The 21,401-nt window shown below is 31.9% G+C and overlaps 3 protein-coding genes across 8 annotated transcripts in view; 2 read left to right on the forward strand and 1 right to left on the reverse strand.

Moving 5' to 3' along the window:
- The window catches only part of LOC144843115 (uncharacterized), a 52,748-nt gene that overhangs the window by 15,471 nt on the left and 15,876 nt on the right, over positions 1–21,401 (forward strand). For 4 of the 6 annotated variants that reach the window (XM_078699829.1, XM_078699834.1, XM_078699833.1 and 1 more), the window contains exons 3-4: positions 17,424–17,504; positions 19,239–19,383. In XM_078699829.1, coding sequence (XP_078555955.1) covers positions 17,442–17,504; positions 19,239–19,383 — 208 coding nt within the window. In that variant the 5' untranslated portion in view covers positions 17,424–17,441. Of the gene's footprint in view, positions 1–2,835; positions 2,857–5,307; positions 5,567–17,423; positions 17,505–19,238; positions 19,384–21,401 lie in introns of those variants that run through there. The other 2 variants (XM_078699832.1, XM_078699831.1) reach the window with 2 other exon arrangements.
- On the forward strand, positions 7,472–9,195 carry LOC144842743 (uncharacterized). Its single transcript, XM_078699263.1, has 4 exons — positions 7,472–8,220; positions 8,366–8,537; positions 8,748–8,896; positions 9,044–9,195. The coding sequence occupies exons 1-4, from the start codon at positions 7,743–7,745 to the stop codon at positions 9,193–9,195; spliced, it is 951 nt and encodes a 316-aa protein (XP_078555389.1). The 5' UTR covers positions 7,472–7,742.
- LOC144842744 (uncharacterized) lies at positions 9,211–10,464 on the reverse strand. The gene is made up of 3 exons (XM_078699264.1): positions 10,325–10,464; positions 9,573–9,803; positions 9,211–9,367 (listed from the first exon to the last, which is right to left on the reverse strand). Exons 1-3 carry the CDS (start codon positions 10,447–10,449, stop codon positions 9,211–9,213), a joined length of 513 nt encoding a protein of 170 aa, XP_078555390.1. The 5' UTR covers positions 10,450–10,464.

Genomic DNA, 21,401 nt, shown 5'->3' on the forward strand with positions numbered 1-21,401 from the left:
TGATGTTCCTTCTTTGTAACATCCCTATTCAGAGGATACCCCTATTAGGGGGGTTAGTTTCCTGGGAAATGAAAGAGGTGTGATATGTTGACTTTATTCTTGGATGGAGGGATACCCATAGCCACCAGTACGGTTCGTAAAGTTTCACCTGACCATTTTTTCAAAGAGGCCTATTGACAACCCAGTGGCTTGAACAGATATTGTTCCCTTTTCTTGCGAAAACTGGACCACTTTATGTCTCGTGGCTTCATCACTGATGATACCCCCATGATTCAGGTGTCTCCTCATATTGGTTCTACTGGTGTGTCTGATCAATTTGCAGATCATAATAAAGTTAGTGTTTTATTCCATAAACAAATAATATTAATTTTATAACAACGATAATTAATTATAAATCTATGATACATTGTATGTAATCACTTTAAATCAAAATAAATAAGATAGAATGTTCGAGTCACTTTGTGATCGCTCCAAGCATATTGATGTTCAATGGGCATTCCAGACACAGCATGTCCCACTGTGATGGCAGCATTTGACACCAGGTTATATAGCATATTAGGCTTTACCTGTCGGCTCAAGCTGTGTCACCTATATGGCCTACCCTGCTCTATCAAAATCTAAGGCCAGTCGTTGAAAATAGATTGCAGACGAAACAGGTGGGTTGTGGTGGTGAAAGGATGCGAAGGAACAATATACACTTTCTTGGAAATTTATGGACAGTGGATTTTTAGTGAAAGATTGGTAAATATTATTAGGATGTTTCTCATTTTAACTATTAAAGTATCATCTGTTATCCCAATACTTACTACTGTATGTTCCAAAGTATAAAGTTGGTTTAGAAAAAAAATACTGTCTGGAATCAAGGGGGTTAGAAAAGGATATTCTTTTCTCAGGTCTTCTTGTATTCAACCTATCCTCCAACATGTTCAATTCACAGTGTATAATATATAGACCAAATGTATAACCTGCATAGGTTCACAACTTTAAACACTTGATTTAAGTAACAATGTTTTATTTCTAGTTTATTTTTTTGGAAGGTGCACTTGTGTTTAAAGTAAAATATACCCGAATCACTTCTGATATTTTTAAATAATCTGCATGGACTATTTCTAAGCATTTACTAATATATAGCATTACTTAACCCTATGGTGGGTTATGGTTGATGGTTATCATTGATAATACACCCTCTTTTTTATTCAAAATACTTCACTGTGATATTATAAAATGTGTTATTTTTTAGTAGCTGTTCAAATAAGATTTAATCACTGTTCAGAATTTCCTTGTATTTCCTTTGAATAGAAAACATACCAATCATATATAACTGATTTATTTTCAACTATTTTTTCCTGGTGCAACTACTAGGATAACGTCAAGCTTCCTGTTTGTATTTCAAAAATTTGTATAGTATGTAGAATGTATTGTACATGTAGTTGTATGTTTTTTGTCTATATTATAGCTATATATACTTTTTTCTGTCAATTAATCCACTGGACTAGAAATTCAGTTGTACTACTCTGTAGCCCATTGTATGTAACTGTGCTGTAAACTGTGTTTAATTGTTGAATATTACTGGGCACATTGAAAGACAATAAGTTACCATACTAAAGCTCTGTTTACACTACCAAACTTTATGTGACAAAAAAATGTGATGTGCCCATATATGGACATGATGTCGTCATATCAAGACTATATTTGGGCATATCACTACCATATTTGGGCATATCACATTTTTGTCAAACTAGTTTGATAGTGTAGACGGAGCTTAAGTTTGGCACTTGAGTTTATGCTAAATCATAACAAGCTACATTAGCTACTGTATATAGGGTTCAGATTGTTCATTATTATGCGATTGGATTATTTCAAGTGTAGGTTTAAGAAAGGAAGTTTAATGTCTAATTTCCAAAAGAAAATTGTGGGGATATTCCATTTCAGGGTGTGGTTCATGGGCTGTAGTACCATTTAATTCAAGTTAATTTCCTACTTTTCGAGTTATATTCGCTCAATGAAAATAAGCTATTGTCGTTTTATCCAGTAGCCTATTATAGTCGCTTTCATCAAACATAATGAAATCTTTTTTAAATATTTTTTTAGTACCTGGATAAAAAAGTACATTTTTTATTGTTGCTGTACAAATTCTAAAATGTCATTGAAAAAAGTTCCACATCATTTAACAACAACTATAGTTCAAAATGTGTACTGTATATTATTGGGGCCCACACTATTGAAAATTTAGGGGTAAATTTTTCATAGATTTGATAATGTACCATCATTCAAAACGAATTATTATTGAAGAATTTGTTGTATAAATATTTTGTGAATAACAATTTAATCTATTCAGGCCTATGTGTATTGCTAGCTCCTGGCAAGATGGTATTTGATGATAACATGCAGAATAATATTAATTATTAAAGGAGTATACCTACATTTTTCACACATAGGAATTTAATGATAATACAGCATCCTTCAGATAGATATTTAGCTGTTGGTCATATTTGCACTAATGATTTCTTTTAGTTACCGGCACCAACAACAATTCATTCCTGGCTTTTGTCAGATATCTATTCTTAATTATCCTAAATATGAAATAACATTGAAAGATATAATAATTGACTTTATTATATAGTGTGAATGCCCTTTAAATAAAGCTGGCTGTATACAATAAGCTTAGTTGTACTAGGTCCTTGGTATATTCAGGATGTACATAGGAAGGAAATAACTATACTTGGATGTGTGCAGGTTTGGTAATGTTGATCTCTAACTTACCTGGCTCGCCCACAATCCTTTCCTGTTACCAGGTAGAAGCTAGCCATTTCTCATAGTAATTCACATCGGATAACATCTCTACTATTTGTAAAGGTAGGTGTAAATATTAATAATTAAAATGTACTATATGGCTATCAGATCTATAGATTAGAAAAACATGGGGAACAAACTGATAAAATACTAGATTAATTTTTAATTTGTTTGTGTACATAGGGGGAAATGGCAAAAATCAACTTTGGTCATTAAAAACATACTGTAATGTTTACAGAGGAATTTGGGAGTTGTCAACACAATAAGGGTATAGACAATCTTAATTTAATGGTACATTGAGACCATCTATACATAACAGTCCTGAATCCTTGATTGGTTGATATTGAAATTAGAAAGGCAAGAGGATAGGGGAAGGAGGTTCCTATTTGTTCCTGCTTTATTTACCCCTAAGACCACGATTGGCAACACCAACTTTTATAGTTTTTCTATTCTGTCAAATTTTTATTTGATAAAGGTAATATTGGTCATCGTTAATCAGTTAAAATTGAAACTTTATCAGATATTGGTGTTAAATTGTAAAATGCAGTAGTGACCTAATACATTATTTCATTCGGAGTTTCGTTTCAAAGACCTTTAACATGGATACTGAAAAATGTTTGTAAATGAAAGAAAATTAATTAATCAAGAATAAATTAGTAATGGAAAGTGAAATTGAAACATACATCATAAAACATCTAGTTTCAAAGTGATTATCGTGATGGAAAATAAACTAAAAACTATAATATTCTAGTGTGGTCAATACTTCGGAAGGTTGTATTAATTTTATAATAATACATTTTCCTAATTTTTACCATATCTTTAGAAAACCAAATAGTCTATTTCGTGCCTAGCTTACCTGGATAAACCAACAATGGTTTGACAAAAAAAGTGTGATGTGCCCAAGTATGGTAGTGATATGCCCAAATATAGTAGTGATATAACATCATCATGTCCATATATAGGCACATCACAATTTATTGTCACATAAAGTTTGATTGTGTAGACTAGACAGAGCTTAAGAATGCCTGGTTTTAAAACACTTGATTCTAGTTATTGTTATCTTTTCCACAATAAAACAAACAATGAAATGACTAGAAATAACATTTGATGATAGGCGGTAACCTTTTCCAAGTACCAAAATTGAAAACTATTATTGAAACCTAAATGAATGTGTGTCAATGATCCCAGATAACACGCATATGTAGTGTTATTTTGGAGTTGATAAAATTAGGTTTTATGGTTTCAAAGAAAGTGCTTTTAAACTTAGGACCCTGGGAAATAAAGGCAAGCTTTATAGTAATCTCTGATCTATATCCATAATCTATCAACAAATTCATAAAGGAAACATGTATTTACTTTGTAATTTATCTTTTTAGAAGATATAATACAAAATATGTATACAGCTCTGAAGTTGATTTCAAGATGTTTATACAGTTATACAATTTTGTAAACTTGTTATCAATTTTGAAGTTTTTTATTGATGTGCTCCCATTATTCAATATTTTTAATTATTAATTATAATAATAAATAATTGATTATATTATTATTATTACATATAATTTAATTAAATACAAACTGAAAGAAATTTATACATATTTATTTTGAAAATATTTCATGAGATTTTACAATTCATCTGAAACTGATCTTAATATACCCTTGAACAATGTTTTTGTATATTTTATTTACTATTATTTCAATTAAATTTTATTCAATTGAATAAAGATTAAATCTAAAGTACGCTTGTGGCCGACGTCTTCTTTTAACTTTATTTCTTTCGAATTCCAACAGTTTAGGATTATACGTTTTAGAAATACTTTGAAAGGTAAAGAATATAACTAATTGTAAACTAAGTGATTTTGCAGTTTTTAAATACTTAATGATAGAATAATATTATTATTATCATCCATAAACTCCTGTATGTAACACGTAGTCCAATAGTATTAAAGGAGGAAGCAATTGACCAGGCCCACATCCCGTTGCCATAATACAGCCATTGTGAGCCAACGATGCCAGGAAAGTTGGATTGTTCCTGTTCCAACACTGGTTATCGTTTTCACAGGTCTCTGAACGTTGCTGTAACATCCTTTAGGGTGATATGGTCAAAAAGTATGACAATGCACAACCAGTTTGCTAATTTTGATGATACTCTGTCAAATTGGTATAATTTATTTATGTGGTGGACCTCCCAAAAAACCAACAGAAACCAAAATAATTCTTAAAATTTTGTTTAATTAATCCAAATAAATGTGAAATGCTGATTAATAATGGAAAACAAATTTAAATATTCAGTACAATGCAGTAGTATAGAAGCATGTGTAGATTTCTGTCCTATATGTTATGTTTGGGAGGGGAAGGGGGAGGTGTGGTCATGGAGGTGTGGAGGGGGAAGTGTGTTTGTTTATGGTTTGAAGGAGTTTCAAGCAAAGACAAAGCTGTGGGGAGCTAGCAATGCTGCAAGAAAAAAAAACAATATTAAAGTTTGATTAAAAGTTAGAATTGTTTAATACCTACTGTTTAGTTTATGAACTAATTTAAACTCATGACCTATCACAAGAGGGAGGTATTTAATTGGACTGTTCCATTATTTACCTTGTCAGACAATAACCTGGTGAGTGTGCCAAGACATATCCTGGTACATTGTACCAGGAGTTGAGAGTGTAAACAATCAAACTATTTTATGTAACGATTCTACCATATCTGGGCAACTGTTGTAAGGGAAAATACAAGGGATTACTGTACTGTAGCGGAGATTAGGGAGAAGATTATCCATACGGTATGTGGGATATATTTTGTATTGAATTGAATACGAAGAAAAATGCCATGTTGGTGTATTATTTTGACAACTTTAGTGAAGTGTTGATGCAATCAAATAAATTGACTTTTTAATACATTAGGTGTATATAGAGCTATACGGTATGTGTTGATATTTTTATATTTATACTTAATATCTATAAATATAAAGTTATTATTTTTTTGGAGGCTTGAAGGTGGGTGACAGGAAAGCCAGGACATGCCAGTCCAACCCCTTGGGTTTAAAACTTGGAACCTACATTTTGTAGAGTTAGCCTATTGTGAATATCTCTATGGTTAGCCTGAGTATGTTCTTGTTTTAAATGGTAATATTAGAATCTTGTTTTTTTATTTTTTTATAGGGCTAGTATAAATGACAAATTAATTTTCAGGTTCTAGCATTTTTTACTGTAGTCTTCTCTTCTTTGTCTGTCTGTCTGTTTTTTCCTGCAATGTTTGACATTTTTCTATGACTCTAATTGCTTTTAAATAGATGAATAATTATTACTCATACTGTATCTACATTGTTGACAATTACTAACTCACAGTGTACACATTTGTACAATATGAGGAGTCATTGTAATCCATATATTGTATTGTGTCGTTGTTGAATTTATCATATTAATGAGACTAAAACTGCGTATGAATACTATACAGTTTAAAACAGATATATTTATTTGTATTAATGAATATAAATAACATTTTAGATCAATATATTCATAGGCTGTGTGCAGTACCACCTGCTATTCAAACATAGATAAAACATTCAGATAGTTGAGTATAGCTTTATAAGTATTTATAATTTAATAAATCCTATAAAATCCTTGAAATATGCAAATTAAATTCTGGTAGGGTACTTATAAGTGAATCATAACAACTGGATTTATGTCACTTTCCTCTAATCATGTGACTTTAATTGTCAAAGGTCGAGAAGAATCTTGTGTAGTTCAAATTAACTTATCTGATTAAATTATGTTGAATTTTTAACTGTTTTCAAGCCTGTTGAGCAACGTATATGAGTCTACTAATATGTAGGCTCTCTCTAGGCTAACTTTATCTTCCTTATCAACAATCGGTACATTATTTGTTGTTAGTTTATTGGCTTTTGAGTACACCCCCGTTGGAGTGCAAACCATAAGGGTACGTTGTTTGGTCGTTTGTGTGGGTTTTTCTCAAATAGGTACAGGTATGCTGATAACAATCAAGATGGCATTAATCAGTTTGTATAGGGACTTTAGGCAACAACAAAATGTGATGTACCCATATATGGACATGATGATATCATATAACTACTATATTTGTGCATATCACTACCATGTTTGGGGACATCACACTTTTTTCAAACTAGTTTGATAGTGTAGACAGAGCTTAAATTTATGTATATTACTTATTAGTTTTTTTTCTGTTGAAAAGCATTTGGGCATACTGGGGTACAGTATGTCATTTGGACTTTAATATTATTATATCACTATATTTATATTTTAGAAACAGAGTTTTGCATAACTTTTACAATAATATTACAGATTATTTGACACTTGGCAAAGCCTATAGAATTATTTGACATGGTTGTCACGGCTACAGGAGCCTGTAACTGGCTCCTCGTACTGGGTTTCACCCTTGGGCCAAAAATATTTCAACTTGCATCAAAACAAGTAAAGATTTTATTTATAAATATTCCTTGTTCATCAGCATTTATCTATATTTTTTAGTAAATTCCATGACAGTAACATTTATTTAAATGAGGATTTAATAATAGAATTATCAGTTGGCTGTTGATAGTTTTCTTAAGATTGAATATCTTAAAGTGAAAGATACAAATATGGTAATAAAAACGTTGAAATGAATAAAGATGTATATACAGAATTGATCTAGCGTATTTTTTTTTTTTTTCAAACTCATTAAGTATGAAAAAATTGCGTTTTTGTTTGTCCTTTTTGTAAGCCTACGCCCCGCCCACATTGTTTTTTCTGAATCTCGGTCATTACGTCATTATGACATCGTGACGTCATTCTTGTACACTCGTTCTACTTCCGGGACTGCACACGTGTGAACCGCGATGCTGTTTTGGTATTCTTTTTCATTGCGATCCTTTCATCAACGTACCGATACATAATTCAATAGCCTAAAATATTTTCGATTAATTCTGGTCTTTATTCAATATGCGCTGTGTGGCGTATGGTTGCAGCAAAACCCATGCTGATGGGGTAAGTTTTCACGTGTTTCCGAAGGAGGTAAAATTGCGGAGGGAATGGACTTTGGCTACCCAAAAAACCAGAAAGGATTGGAAGCCTAGTAAATACTCGGCGTTATGTAGCGACCATTTTGAACTCGAATGCTTCGAAGAGAAGGCCCGGTTTGGGAGTGAGCTCGGCGTAAGTGGCAAAATAAACAAACGGTTAAAGCCAAATATGAAGCCAACGATATTTGTGAAGCCTAAAAGTAAAACATCAAGTCAAAGTGTTAAAAAAAAACGAAGATCTACCGCCTATGGCGGTGATGGCAAAATGATGCTTGCAAAGTGGAAATCAGTGGGGCAGCATATCCAAAATATACACACGGGCCATAGCGATGTGTTTAAAGAGTGTGAGCATGGCGAACTTCAGGGAAGAGAGCAAAAGAAGAAATGGATGACGACAGGTAAATTCATGACAATAATTAAACATAATTCTATTAAATAATAGACTATCAATTGTTGAACTGTTTTTAGGCTACAAATATCTGAATAGAATAGTCACCTAATATTACAACTACCTAATCAATTACCTTACTTTTTACTGTACAGGTAGCGCAGCCCTACTTAAAACATTGGATGTCATAAACAATCCTCGGCTATGCAAAGATATTGTTATGATGAGCGAGAAGTACCAAACTTCAAGACTCGAGGCTTTCCACTCAACCTTAAACCACTTCGCACCGAAGATGACGCATTTTTCATATTGGGGCCAGACATGCAGGCAAGTACTTCACAAATGTTCAAAACTTAGATAGTTAACGACAGTGACACATTAATAATAGGAATAATAAAATAAATAAAAACATAAGCCAAATTTTAAAGAAATGATAGTTTTAGTCATTGAAGAGTTTGTGTGTAAACTTTAAAAAAAAAATTGTAAATAATGATTGATATTAATAACAATTAACTGATTACTGTATTATCTCAACAGAACATTTCTTGCAGGACTGCATTATAATGAAAATTCCGATAGAGAACAAGCAATCACTGCAGAAGGAAAAGAACGCTTTTGTGTTGCCTTCCCAAAGTTCAAACATGGTGGATACAGTGTCAAAAAAGTGTACAAAGATCCAACGTATGGTGAGTTTCAAGCAAACACATTAAAAGAAAGTCAGATCCCAAAATAGAACAAATGTATAAATTTATTACTTAACACCAACATACTATACATAACATTCAGTGTTTTGATTTGAGTAGTTCCTTAATATGTACATAATTGTTTCACAGACTATGTTGATGAAATCATCCATCTGGTCGTAGCTTTCTGTCAAGAAGGAAATAAGAAACCCCTACAAGAAACGCCTGGTGCATTATGCAGCGAATTCATCCACCCTGAAAAGGACGAAGCTGTTGCTCAACACAGTTCAAGATTTTGCTAATGTGATAGCAATAACTTACAATTTAGGGTATTTAAAACCTACATACTGTGTTGATGGAAATTTATCTCTAATTGCTTTAACAACACATGCGGGTAAAACAACACGATTGTTTTTTCCCAAGTAGCCCCATATCCACTTAGTGCAATTCCTGTAACCTGTGTGACGATACCTCCTGTAAATAAAAAAATATAGTTCATGTACATAATAAATAAAGCACTGTTGTTGTTCTTTTACAGTATAAACAATTGCTTTGTTCTTATTTTCAGCTTTTCTTTTTGATATGCAAATGAGTAAATAAAACATGTTTCAGTACAAAAAGCATTCATACAAAGAATGGTGGTTTGCAATTGTGTGTAAATATAAATAAAATGACTTACTCGTTAACTGTTGCATTAGCTTTTCTATACTTTTTCGGAGTGTTTTCATATGCCATTTGGAGGGCCCACACATCAAGGCAGTTGGTAGTGAAGCCTGGGTGTTCCACGATGCATTGCAAATGGCCTGTTATTGGAGCATCAGTTTCCTTTTTGGTGTTTATAGGACCAATTTCCTTACAACACACACACTCCTCAAATGCTTCTGCAGACACACATTTTCCACATAAACACCTATAAAATCCAATTTAAAACATTTATAAACACTGTAGTGTATTGAGACAGCATTATGAACTTATTTATAAAATTGCATGAAAGCTAGGGCAAGTCTATTTTTGTGGTTCAGACAGCCAAGCCTCTTCATTTGTGCTACACCACTAGCCTAGACCACTAGTAGTACTGTAGTAAATAGTGTATGTGTGAAAAATTCAAGCGTTTTTTCCTAGTTAGCTCTCTCTACAACAACACAAGACAATGCTTAGGCCTAGTGTATATCGTTACATGTCCCTGGGCTGCATGTGCCTACAAAGCAGTGAATTTCAGGTTAAAACATATTATAATTAATTAATTAATATATTTTATTAAATACTAAATTAAACTAGGGTATATAACAATATTACAATTTACTGTGTGAGACAAATTCGTGCGAGGCGGACGGCCAAAAGTATCGTGGCTACTCTTGCGCGCGAGTAGCCTACTGGCATGGCACTGGCCTAACTACGAAATAGAGCCTTAATTTACAATACAAAACTTACCAATTTGTGTTTCCTAGACGCATTTGATGAGCATTTAGCTCTGCTTCCTCTTCACTATCCCCACTGGTACTATCGTCATCCGTAGAAGAAGCATACGGTTCGTACATGTAAGGTTGTATATCCATCGTGCATAATAACAAAGCTACAGAACTGTCAGAATTGTACTGCCAGCGCTCCACACTACTGACAGGACTAGTACTAAAATGACGTCACGGTCTAATCATAGCCTGAGGCGACAAAACTCGGGGGCGGGGCTTAGCTAATATAGAAATTCTTAATTTTTTCATACTTAATGAGTTTGAAAAAAAAAAAAATACGCTAGATCAATTCTGTATATATATCTTTATTCATTTCAACGTTTGTATTACCATATTTGTATCTTTCACTTTAATACATTTTGAAAGATGAATAAAAGAAAGTTGTACTTCAAAAACTGGAACTTTTACGATCTTAATATGTATGGAATGTATCAGATTTAATTAAATGGTTTTATTTGTACATAGTTTTCCAAAATTGTGAATCAAATAAAATGCATAGAGGTTAATACAGTATATGTATTTCAGGTGGTTTATTTAATAATTTTAAACTTCTACCTGTAGTTGCATATGCAGAGACATATCAGAGATTCCTTTACGAGTGGTGTTATGGTATAACTTTACTGACCTGTTTTTCCCCTCAAGAATTATAAATTAGTAAAATGAAACCAATAACTGCTATAAATCTGAACTTCTCGGAAAAACATGACTAAAGCTAATATCCATGTTTGGTTGGGCATAAGTTTGCCGGGACACACAATTGCAAATCTAAAGTGTTCCACATCCTTTATAAATTCCAAAATAAGCTGATGATCTAAGCACTGTCAATTACACAGTAGACATGATGAGTCATTCCCTGATGGTCTATCATATGCAGCAGCCTTCTCATTTACTGCATGCTGCCGCCGTTGTCGTTACTACTATCTACCGGTTCCGTCTCACATGTTTTAATCAAGAAGAGGCAGTGTGAATCATGTGCCGTTTAATATTTGTACTATGAATCATTTCAAATTCTGTGCTCAGAGACGTACAACTATCTTGTGAATTTATCGTTTTGGAAATTTATCCTATAATATTCTTAGCTTTTCTGGATTATAATTGATTATATTTGTGTATGGATTGTTATTAGTTGAAAGGTAATTTATCATTATTGCATGATGTTTGGCATGTATGTACTGTAGTAATTATTGTAAAACCTATATTGAATTGAAGGTTAGGTCTGTGCTGTGTATTATTAATGTTGTATACTATAATATGACTACACCCTATGTCTTAGCCTAGACAATCAGCTATTAATTAATATTTATTTTTTGGTATTTGAAACCTACTATAGTGTTAGTGAAGGTTAGGCTTTGTGAGTGCTGTGTATATAGTCTTAAATTTGACATTATACCCTATGCCTTTTGGAAGTCTAGATAATTTACTATATTATAATTAGCAATTATTTTTCAATTGGTTTATCTCATACAGTATTTTATGTACATCATGATATATCATTAAAAATAAAAAATAATTTCCTATACTTTATCCAGCTGTTTAGATTTTGTAATTTAGTTATTTTTAAACAGAATGTGTTCTTGAATTGTCAAGATTTCTTTGAAAATATAATTTATGAATTATTGAGGAAAAAATATGTCTTTGTCTATTGAGGAATTTTTTATTCATATATGAAGTATGTGTGGATATTAATGAATAGAGGCCAGATTTATTCATCTAATTTGTGTTGTTTGAAACCACTGAGGCGTTGAATTGCTAGCCATGTGGACACGCCTACTTGAATATCAGTCATGCTTCACCGATTTCACACTACTTGAAGTAGGTGTGTCAAATCTTACAATATGAGGCGATAATAATAATATTATAAATGCGAATCAATTTGACCAATATTTTAACACTATCAAAATAAAAATTCTTTTAAATGTAAATCTATTTTTTGAAGTTGTCTAAATTGACTTGTTTCTTAATTTTAAATTTGTTATTGCGAAGGAGAACTCCCCTTCCCTATGTTTTTATCACGATATTAAATTGAAATTAAAAAAAAAAAAAGATTAAATCCAAAATTTGAAATGTTTTCTACACTTTAAAAACAAGGTTGTAAAAATCCTCTAAATAGGCATTAAAAATAAAAAATGTTTGCAATGGAGATCCGCCCATCCCATCTACCATGCGACTATCATAGTGGTCTATACAGTTCAAAACATAAATATTTTAATGTCACTCAATTGCTATTTTCCATAAAATCTCTTTGTTTTAGACTGCTTGTGTTGCTGTTATACTTGGTTTTATTGGTTATTAATTATTAAACATTCACTTCTTCTTTCAGTTTCTATGTTTAGTTTAGTTGATTTCTGTTTTATTTTATCATTTATGTGAGAGAGTCTCGTAGATGGTTGGGGCGTTGGTTTTATCGTTGGCATATTTCTTTGTTTCTTTATGCTATCGTACCTAATAATGGTGAGATTTTATTTATTTTATTGGCATTTCAGTGTTGAATGTGTTTTATATAATATAGTGTATTATTTTGATAGTGTATTATTTTGATAGTACTTTTTAGTTTAATAAGGGACGTAGTACTGTAGGCTAACACAGGCAGACATTTTTTTCAAATTAAGGCTAGAAATGTGCTATGTACTGTACACTATTCATGTATATATTGTGAAATAGAAAGATTTATATATTTTTTCCTTTATATTTATAATAATGTAGACACTAATTTGTTCTTGAGCTATGGAGAATTATTTTTTTTAGAAATAAAAGATGAATGAATGAATAGTTTCAGTTTTTGGTCACATTAGATCTTCCAAAAATATTAGCATTAGCATTGCTTTATTTTCAGGGCTGTATTCAAAAGTTTCATCTTGAACAATAAATGAAATTGACTAATTACTGTATTTGAACCAAGTTCGTGTACAGTATCATAATGTACAGTACATTCAACCCTCCCATAACCAGAACTTTCTTGAAAAGTTGTCACATGTTTTCCTGATTTCTTTAGGAAACTTTACAAAATTATTTTACTGCATTTATTGCAGTAACTAAACGAATGATAATGTATCAGTCACTAGATAATTACATAAATAAGTTAAAGAGTAAACAAAATGTAGTTTACTGCAGTAACTGCTGTATAATATCATTTTGACATGGTCCTTTTGCATACCATAGTGTACATTAGTACAGTGTCTAGACAGTGATATAACCTTAGGCCCATCTTCTATGTCAGTCATAATAATATGTTAGCCTATTATTGACTATAGGCCATGGACACATTGACCCTTTAGTACTGTGCAAAACTACTGGAAATCTATGATATAACAGACAAAGCTCTTTTTACTTGTTAACGGATGTAGATAAGACATTAGTTGTTCTCGTTAGGATTTGACCTAGATTCGTTTTTCAAATTCGAAATTAATCACTTTAACAAATCCCAGCAATATAAATAATTTTATTATAAAGTTAATATTTACTAAACATTATACCAGTATACAGTTTTAGTATATTTAATAAAATATTATTGTATTACTTAGAAAAAAGCAATTTATAATGAACTTGCCAATGAAATAATTAAATTTAATTGGCAATTACCAAGTTACTGATAAAACTTTTGTAGATTTCATTTTATTAAATAATAGTTTTTATCTGTGATAAAATGATTTATATCTCACATTAAGAAACAACCATACACGGGCTATACACGTATTATAGTACTGTACTTCATATATTTACAATTGCAATAACAAGAAAATCTAACATTGTTTTTCATTTTAATGCGTTATAGTTAATTGTGTTTGGAATTGTATGTGTTCTGAACGACTCCAGTTTCCCTAAAGTATTTTACTCTTTTAAAACATTAGTTTAACGTAATCCAAGGATTTGGATGAATTCCTGAAATTAACCCATCGAGACCAATGTGTCATTTTACGTATGTTCGTTTTATAGTCAGTTTGAATGAGTATGCTTTGTAGTAATAAAATCATGTGATGTGATGATCAGCCAATCAGAATTGAATGATGTACAACTGGTACTAATTAGTTATCCGCTTGGTATACCAAGCGGATAACTCCTTGTTATTGTATGGGATCAATAGTTTTTTTCTGTATTATTCTTGGATCCTTCCTTCCTTTTTGTGAGTCGCGTTTCTCTAAAATGTGTAAACATAACATTTCATAACTTTGACAACATATGGGCATTTACGTGAAGTTGTGCACCTCCTATTTTTGAATGATCATAGTTGCGCAACGTGACTTACGCGCAATTTTATGAATTTCAATGATTGATTATAGATTAAAAACCAAAAGTCATTTAGTATTGACACTTTGACAAAATTTAAGTCATATCAGGGGCAAACTTTCTACGGATTAAAAATGGCATGTTTCACAAGAAGTTACGCGCGCACGCGCATTTAAAATTTCAAAATGCGCAAAATTAATTTCTAATCAACTTTTTATGCGTTTCTTGTCATTTTGAGCATGTCAAAAATTCCCACGGGCGCGCAATTTTTTACGCACGCGGTGCGCACGTAGCGTTAAAAACATATTTTTTTCTCTTGAATTATATTTTTCAAGTCTTTCCTAGTAATTTTGAAAACAATTTAGACCTTTTCCAGTTTAAATAACGCCATACAAACACGTTGAATTAGACAATTCGTGCGCGTTTTTTATGAAAAAGCTTAAAAAATCGTCAAAATTATGTCTTTTTTTAAACAGTCATAGTTTCTAAAGTAAACCGTGAACCGTTTATTTTTATTACAAAATCTAGAAGTTGATGAGTTGTAGATATCGGATCATGCATCGATAAGGCTAAAAAAACATTGTGACGTCATCGTATGGCCACACGAATGTTTTCGTTATTGCTCATCACATTCAATGGAGCGCATCACGCTTATCTGTATTCCTTTTTCTCCTAAATTTATATATTGTGTAGGTCAATCAACTTTCTTTAGCATGAGATAAAAATATTTTAATTTTTATGACGTCATCATGCCTAAAAATTTTAATTACGTGGGTCATTAATTTCATCTTTACAGTAAATTTTAATCTGTAATAGCTCGTAAGAATAAAATGTGATAATCACGATTAAAACGTTTTCTGGAAGCTATTGGATTGTAGATACGAATTCATGTAAACATTTTGTCAATCGGATGTTGTGACGTCATCATATGGCCAGTTGAATAAAAAAAGTCGTATTTTCCTATTTTGCGTAATAGTTCATCACATTTAAAAGGGTGCGCATCTATATTTTACGTATTCAAATTTCTTCTACACGTTAATATGTTGTTCCTGAGATAATTTCCTCCAGAAATTGCTATTTAAGTGTTTCATTTTGATACCGTCGCCATGTTAAAAATTGGAATAAATGGCGGGTCCCGTAATTTCACCTATTCTACACTGTATGTAATATGTATACAGATTATACTCTTTGCATGTATATACTATATGACACAAATTGACAGAATTCAGCACTAACAGCATATCATATTCTTCAGTTCTTGTCATAATGCCATAATCTTTATCTGTGTGCAATATTCCAACGTATGACGTGCACGTGGCGTTTGTCGTTGTGCGGATAACTAACTCGTCAAAGTGACGAGTTTCATGTCTAGTTTTATAATTGATTCTTTTTAAACTCTGTATATCTATTAAGTAAGTCAGTAATATTTATTGCTTTCCAAGAACAGTACAATTTATAAAACATCATAAAATATGAATGAAAATAAATACATAGAATAATACAACAAAGACTTGAGAAAAATAACATGGAAAGCAGTGATAAAGGAACTATGAACTATGAACCTTTTAAGCCCAAAGGTTTGTTTCCAAAGGGGGTCCCCAATAACAGTGTTTGTTTAATAATTAGTACTTAATATAAGTAAGGATATGATAATAATCAGGGCTTGTCTTTAGGTTAGTTTAACTGGCCCACCGGGCTAGTAAACCAAGTTTAATATTGGCACAAATTCTATTTTACTGGTCATTAACAATATTAAAATGTATGAGATTTCTGTGAAAAAATTACTGGCCAAAACGGGCTAGGTACCGGAAGGGTTTTACTGGTTATTGACCAGTGGACAACCTGTTCTTGAAATCAACTCTCGTGTAATGACATGAAAATGTACTGACTACACTGTGAGTACAGTACATATGTGAATGCCATTAAGTTGCTTTTACCCAGGATTTGAAAACCCATGGTACATAATCTATATCTAGAATCATATCTTGATCACCGAGTTTGCAAATAACTGCAAGATTAGAAACTTAATTGTTAGTACTGTAATCCGAAAAGGGGTCATTTATTTTGTGTGGTATGTTTGGTCTGTCAAAAAAGTGTTTGATCTTATTTAGTAACATTAACAATCATAATTTCTAGGATGGAAGTTCAATTTTGCTTGATAGTCAAATTCTAATAAACCTTGGATTTGACACTTTAATTAGATTTTCATAAATCTGTGTGACATATATTTGACCCTTAATCCAGTCTGTTATGCACTATATTGATTTCAAGAGCAGATACCATTTTGAAGTAATAAGCCTGTTTATTCAATTACTGTTGACATGTTATATTCATAATACTTGGTATATCAAAGTGTCAGATATTTTGTAAAATTCAGTGTAAACAATTTAGATTAATTAATATTTTAAAGGTGAAGATATATTTCGATAGTTCTTGTTTTTATTGCCAAACCTGAACACTAATTGATACACAGTATTATATAACAGTAAACACCTAAAAAAATTCCTGTCATTTGATTGGACGATTGTGGGTCACATGGGATGCAATAGTATGTACTATTTAATGATTGTGTAATAGTACTTTTTTCACTCTGGCCTTTCCTCTATATAATTTCATCTTTCACCTCATAAAATTATTTGATCCATCACACTCTGAAACATTCATTGTTTGTATAAATATTATACAAAGGTTTAAACATAAACCGTGTTTCTTACTCCATTCTATTGCTATTTGTGGACCCAATAACTGGACCTCAAGAAATATTGTTTTATTTTTGCATACTGATATGTTGGTTTATAAAATAACTAAAAAATAATCTTTTTTTTTTGTCTCTGTAGGTTGTAGGAGAATGAGAAATGTCGTTGTCAGAGCGACGCCCGTCAGTGCTTACACTAGCGAGTATAAACTATCCTGATTTGGTATGTTTCTCAAGTTATATTCTTGTAATAAGTAATAATCAAGTTGTAGTAGTAGTCAAGCTATATTGACATGAAAATAGGTTGATTCTCATGGTAGTACTGTTCATACAAAATGGGAAGAATTCAATAGTTGTCTACTATGTTTAAGCAACTATTTAGTAGTGTCCCATACCAACATAGGCTGCCAAATACATAAGGTTGAAACTCTATATTCTACCAGTCAAATGGGTGTGGTTGGTCGCTCTCTGACCTTTACCCTCTTCCCTACTCTAAACGCAAAGCGCTCATAAAAACCATTTTGGTTGACTTGTGTGTACAAACAATAATTGAATCGTTGAAAAGCATTGATAATTTCAGTATTATTTCTACTTAACTAATACCTACAACCTTGAACCTGCAATGATTTTCCAGCTATTTCATTTTTTATACAAGTTGCATAATTTATAAAATACCCATTCAATTCCGCCTCTTTTCACTTGATTCTACTGTGCTATACATGTTTGTCTGATATAATCTCAATGAAACCCTTGTTTTGGAGCTAGAACAAGGTCCTATTGTGTGATAATAATTTAGCTAACTAATTGGTTACTAATTGCTCAAAGTGAAAATTATTCCACATGTTCAAAGTATAATCATTTTGTCATCAGTGTATGTAAAAAGATCACCTGTATGGAAATCTAGCCAGCTTAATTAACTTCTGTGTAGATAGGTGGTAGGGTGGATATTTAACCTTTTAACTTTAATTTGTATTAAAGGGAATGTTTTGGAACTGCCGCTTAAATTTAGTATATGTGCCAAGCTCACCTTAATAAACAGACAATAGCCTATTTTCCCTGAAGAGATATAATACTCAAAAAATAAATTTGTTGTAATATCCCTATCCAATAAATGGTATAGTCTGCAAACCCAACCCCCAAATGGGAGCATCCCAAAATCATGTCATCAACTATACTGTCGATGTCATCTAGACCTGCTAAAAAATGAGATATAACCTTCAAGATAGATAAATGTGGTATCGACTTTTTTGTAGGTCGAACCAAACACCTGATGATTAGAAAATGCCTTTTTACCATCAGCAATTATACCACCTTTCTACTACTAAATACCTGTAAGGATTAATAGCCAATATCACCAAAAGCTACTGGTATTATTAAGTGTCATAGCTTTATACCTGGTAGATAGAATACCAAGGTCATTGATACTTGACATCCATATAGACATTGAACATCATATTATAAAATTTAATAAGTAGAAGTTAAGCTGTTATTATTAATTACCATATTTCGCATACCCATTCTACATTCAATTGCCATATTTTTTAGATTATTATCATTATTGTATAGTGTGTATATTGTGTCCTATTTTGATGAAGTAAGAATTACCTTGTCCAATTTTGATGACAAGATGTGCTACATTTGGAATATATTTTAGACCCCATTTACAAGAATATTTTCGGTCGGCCTAGGGCTGGCCCTGGGTTAGCACTTGATCCACAAATTTAGGCCGACTTAGGGCTGCATACAGATCTGGACTGCCTCTTAGTGGCCCATCCATATCATTAGATTACCTTTCTCATTACAAAATGACAAAAATTATAAGAATGGCAAGTAGTTTGAAAAAAGTCTAAAAACTTGTCAGGAGTGAGACCCAGTCATCATAGTAAATTCCCCCCACATTTGTCATCTAATTCCGTATTCAAGAATGGATCTTTTTTATTTTGTTTTACTTTTATAGTTGACATCTTGTATGGAACAAGGACCAGCCGTAATAGTACAAGCCACAGATGGACTACCTCTTACCCCTATGCTATGCACGGCTCTACAGAGCCCAGAAGAGGATTATCTAGGTGTTGAGGAAGCAAGAACCTTCAAAGAACTTGGTAAGTGGTCAATAAATTATTTCTGTAGGCCTACAGGCTCAGATGTAAGCCCATCCCCATGATATTCGGTTCAGGTCATTGTGAAGCTATACCTATGACCCATTACTTGCCTGATTTAAGGATGCAGCATAAAGGTGACTGGGTTAGTTAAAATTTTTTTTTTCTACTTTTTTAATTTTTATTAATAAAAATTGTAATACTACAAGGAAGATAGCCGAAGAAGATAGCTAAACAAAATAATCCAAGTATCATTAGTGGCATCCATCAAACAAGCCTTTGCTTCTAGTGTGGGCGCGCCCCAGTTATTATTGTTATAACTGAAAAAATGTGCGTGTGTGAATGAATGAATCTGGAAGGATTGCAATCCTGTGACCCGAATAAAGAATGAGGTACACATTTTACTTGAAAGCAATGAGTGTTCAGAAAGCGAGACGTGATACTGATACAAATCATTTTTGCGCCAAATTTGTTTTAGTTTTTTCGAAAACATTTGATGTGCACTCATATTTATATCTGATATCTATTTTATCAATATTTTTTTGTTCAACTTTTGTTCTTCGGTCTTTGTTTAAATAAGTTATAGCAGACAAGGATTATAATAATTGTTTATCAATATGTATGTTTTGTTTATCGGTCATTAGGCCATATGTGTGTATATCGTGTATGTTATCTTGGTACCAAGTCCAAATTGGTGATGTGTGTGTGTTGTCTATTTTGTCTACAGTATGTTTGTTTAGGTTTTTATTTTTTTACTTGGAAAGGCATTAATCCGAAGGCAAATTACTGGAAAATTAAATTAAATTAGAAAGAAACAACTTTATATAACTGATATTTTAACGTAAATCATGATTGCAGTTGGTATAGAATAACATAGAAATAAATACAAAATACGATATTATTATTTCATAATTTTTTAGATTAACTAGGCCGATATTATGATGTAAATTTAATTACTGGTATAACAATTGAAAAAGTATGGTTATTTAGTTTAGTAGATTAGGCAATTATTCAGCTATGGTTTGACCTTGTATCTTGGTTATATTAAACAAAAATGATATTGTTTTGACGACAACCATAGGTTGTCACTGTGTTTGACTATAGAGGGCAGCAAATAATTTGTTTTGAAAGAGTGTACAGTGATATTTAAACTTCTATAACAATTTGGATTATTTTATTTCAGTTGTTGCATTTTGTTTCCTACTACTTGTACTTTAAAAAAAAGTAATATTGAATAGTTTTAATTAAACTATTTATATTAATTTTGCTATTTAAAGAAAATATTTTAAATAAAATTTAAAAAGAAAACTGATATTATATAATACAAAGTTCTGGGAAAAAAAATTAATAAGGAAGATAAAATCACAATTCATGTCCTTATGAGCAGAGTTGCTTATGAGTATCTGGAGTGGGGGGGGGGGGGTGATTCAAGACCCCAAATGAGGAGTTTATTTTACAATTTCCTAACTAAACATTGTGTTATAACCTTCTGCAGAAGTAAAATCAAGAAGGCACTAAGTGACATTTTTTGATGCACTGTAAATGTTGATTTTAATCAATTGTTTATTTTTTTATTGTCTGCTGCCACCTATAGTTCTTGATTTTTTTTAGGGAAAGACCTAAACCAAGAGAATATTATGATACATGTATAATAAACATGATAGACCACAATACATACTAGATTAGAACATAAGGCCTGCCTTATGATAGTCTACTCAAACTTATCTATACTCAAAAGACAATTGGCACTCTGAGGTCCACTCAAAGGGATTGTTCGCACTTATTTGTCAGAAGAGGAGCAATGATTCATGCATTATTTTGTGATGAAGATGTATAGTATGATAAAAGTTAACATTTTAATACTTAATTAGGTCATCTTCTAAGTTCATCTATGGTAAGTAAAGCAACAGTCATCAATAGCCCCTGTATCAGGGGGATTACCACCTATCTGATAGGATGGTGATTAATTTACTAATGGTAATCCTTGGCCACATTGCCTAAAGACATAAAATAAAACAAAA

This window comes from Antedon bifida, chromosome 5 (assembly GCF_963402885.1).
Source record: "Antedon bifida chromosome 5, ecAntBifi1.1, whole genome shotgun sequence".
Lineage (NCBI taxonomy): Eukaryota > Metazoa > Echinodermata > Crinoidea > Comatulida > Antedonidae > Antedon > Antedon bifida.

Coding starts and splice junctions, on each gene's coding strand:
- LOC144842744 (XM_078699264.1), bottom strand. CDS start 10,449: ATGGATATACAACCTTACATGTACGAACCGTATGCTTCTTCTACGGAT. Junction 9,804..10,324: donor CGTCTAGGAAACACAAATTG/GTAAGTTTTGTA, acceptor TGGATTTTATAG/GTGTTTATGTGGAAAATGTG. Junction 9,368..9,572: donor GCTAATGCAACAGTTAACGA/GTAAGTCATTTT, acceptor TTTTATTTACAG/GAGGTATCGTCACACAGGTT.
- LOC144842743 (XM_078699263.1), top strand. CDS start 7,743: ATGCGCTGTGTGGCGTATGGTTGCAGCAAAACCCATGCTGATGGGGTA. Junction 8,221..8,365: donor GAAGAAATGGATGACGACAG/GTAAATTCATGA, acceptor TTTACTGTACAG/GTAGCGCAGCCCTACTTAAA. Junction 8,538..8,747: donor TATTGGGGCCAGACATGCAG/GCAAGTACTTCA, acceptor TTATCTCAACAG/AACATTTCTTGCAGGACTGC.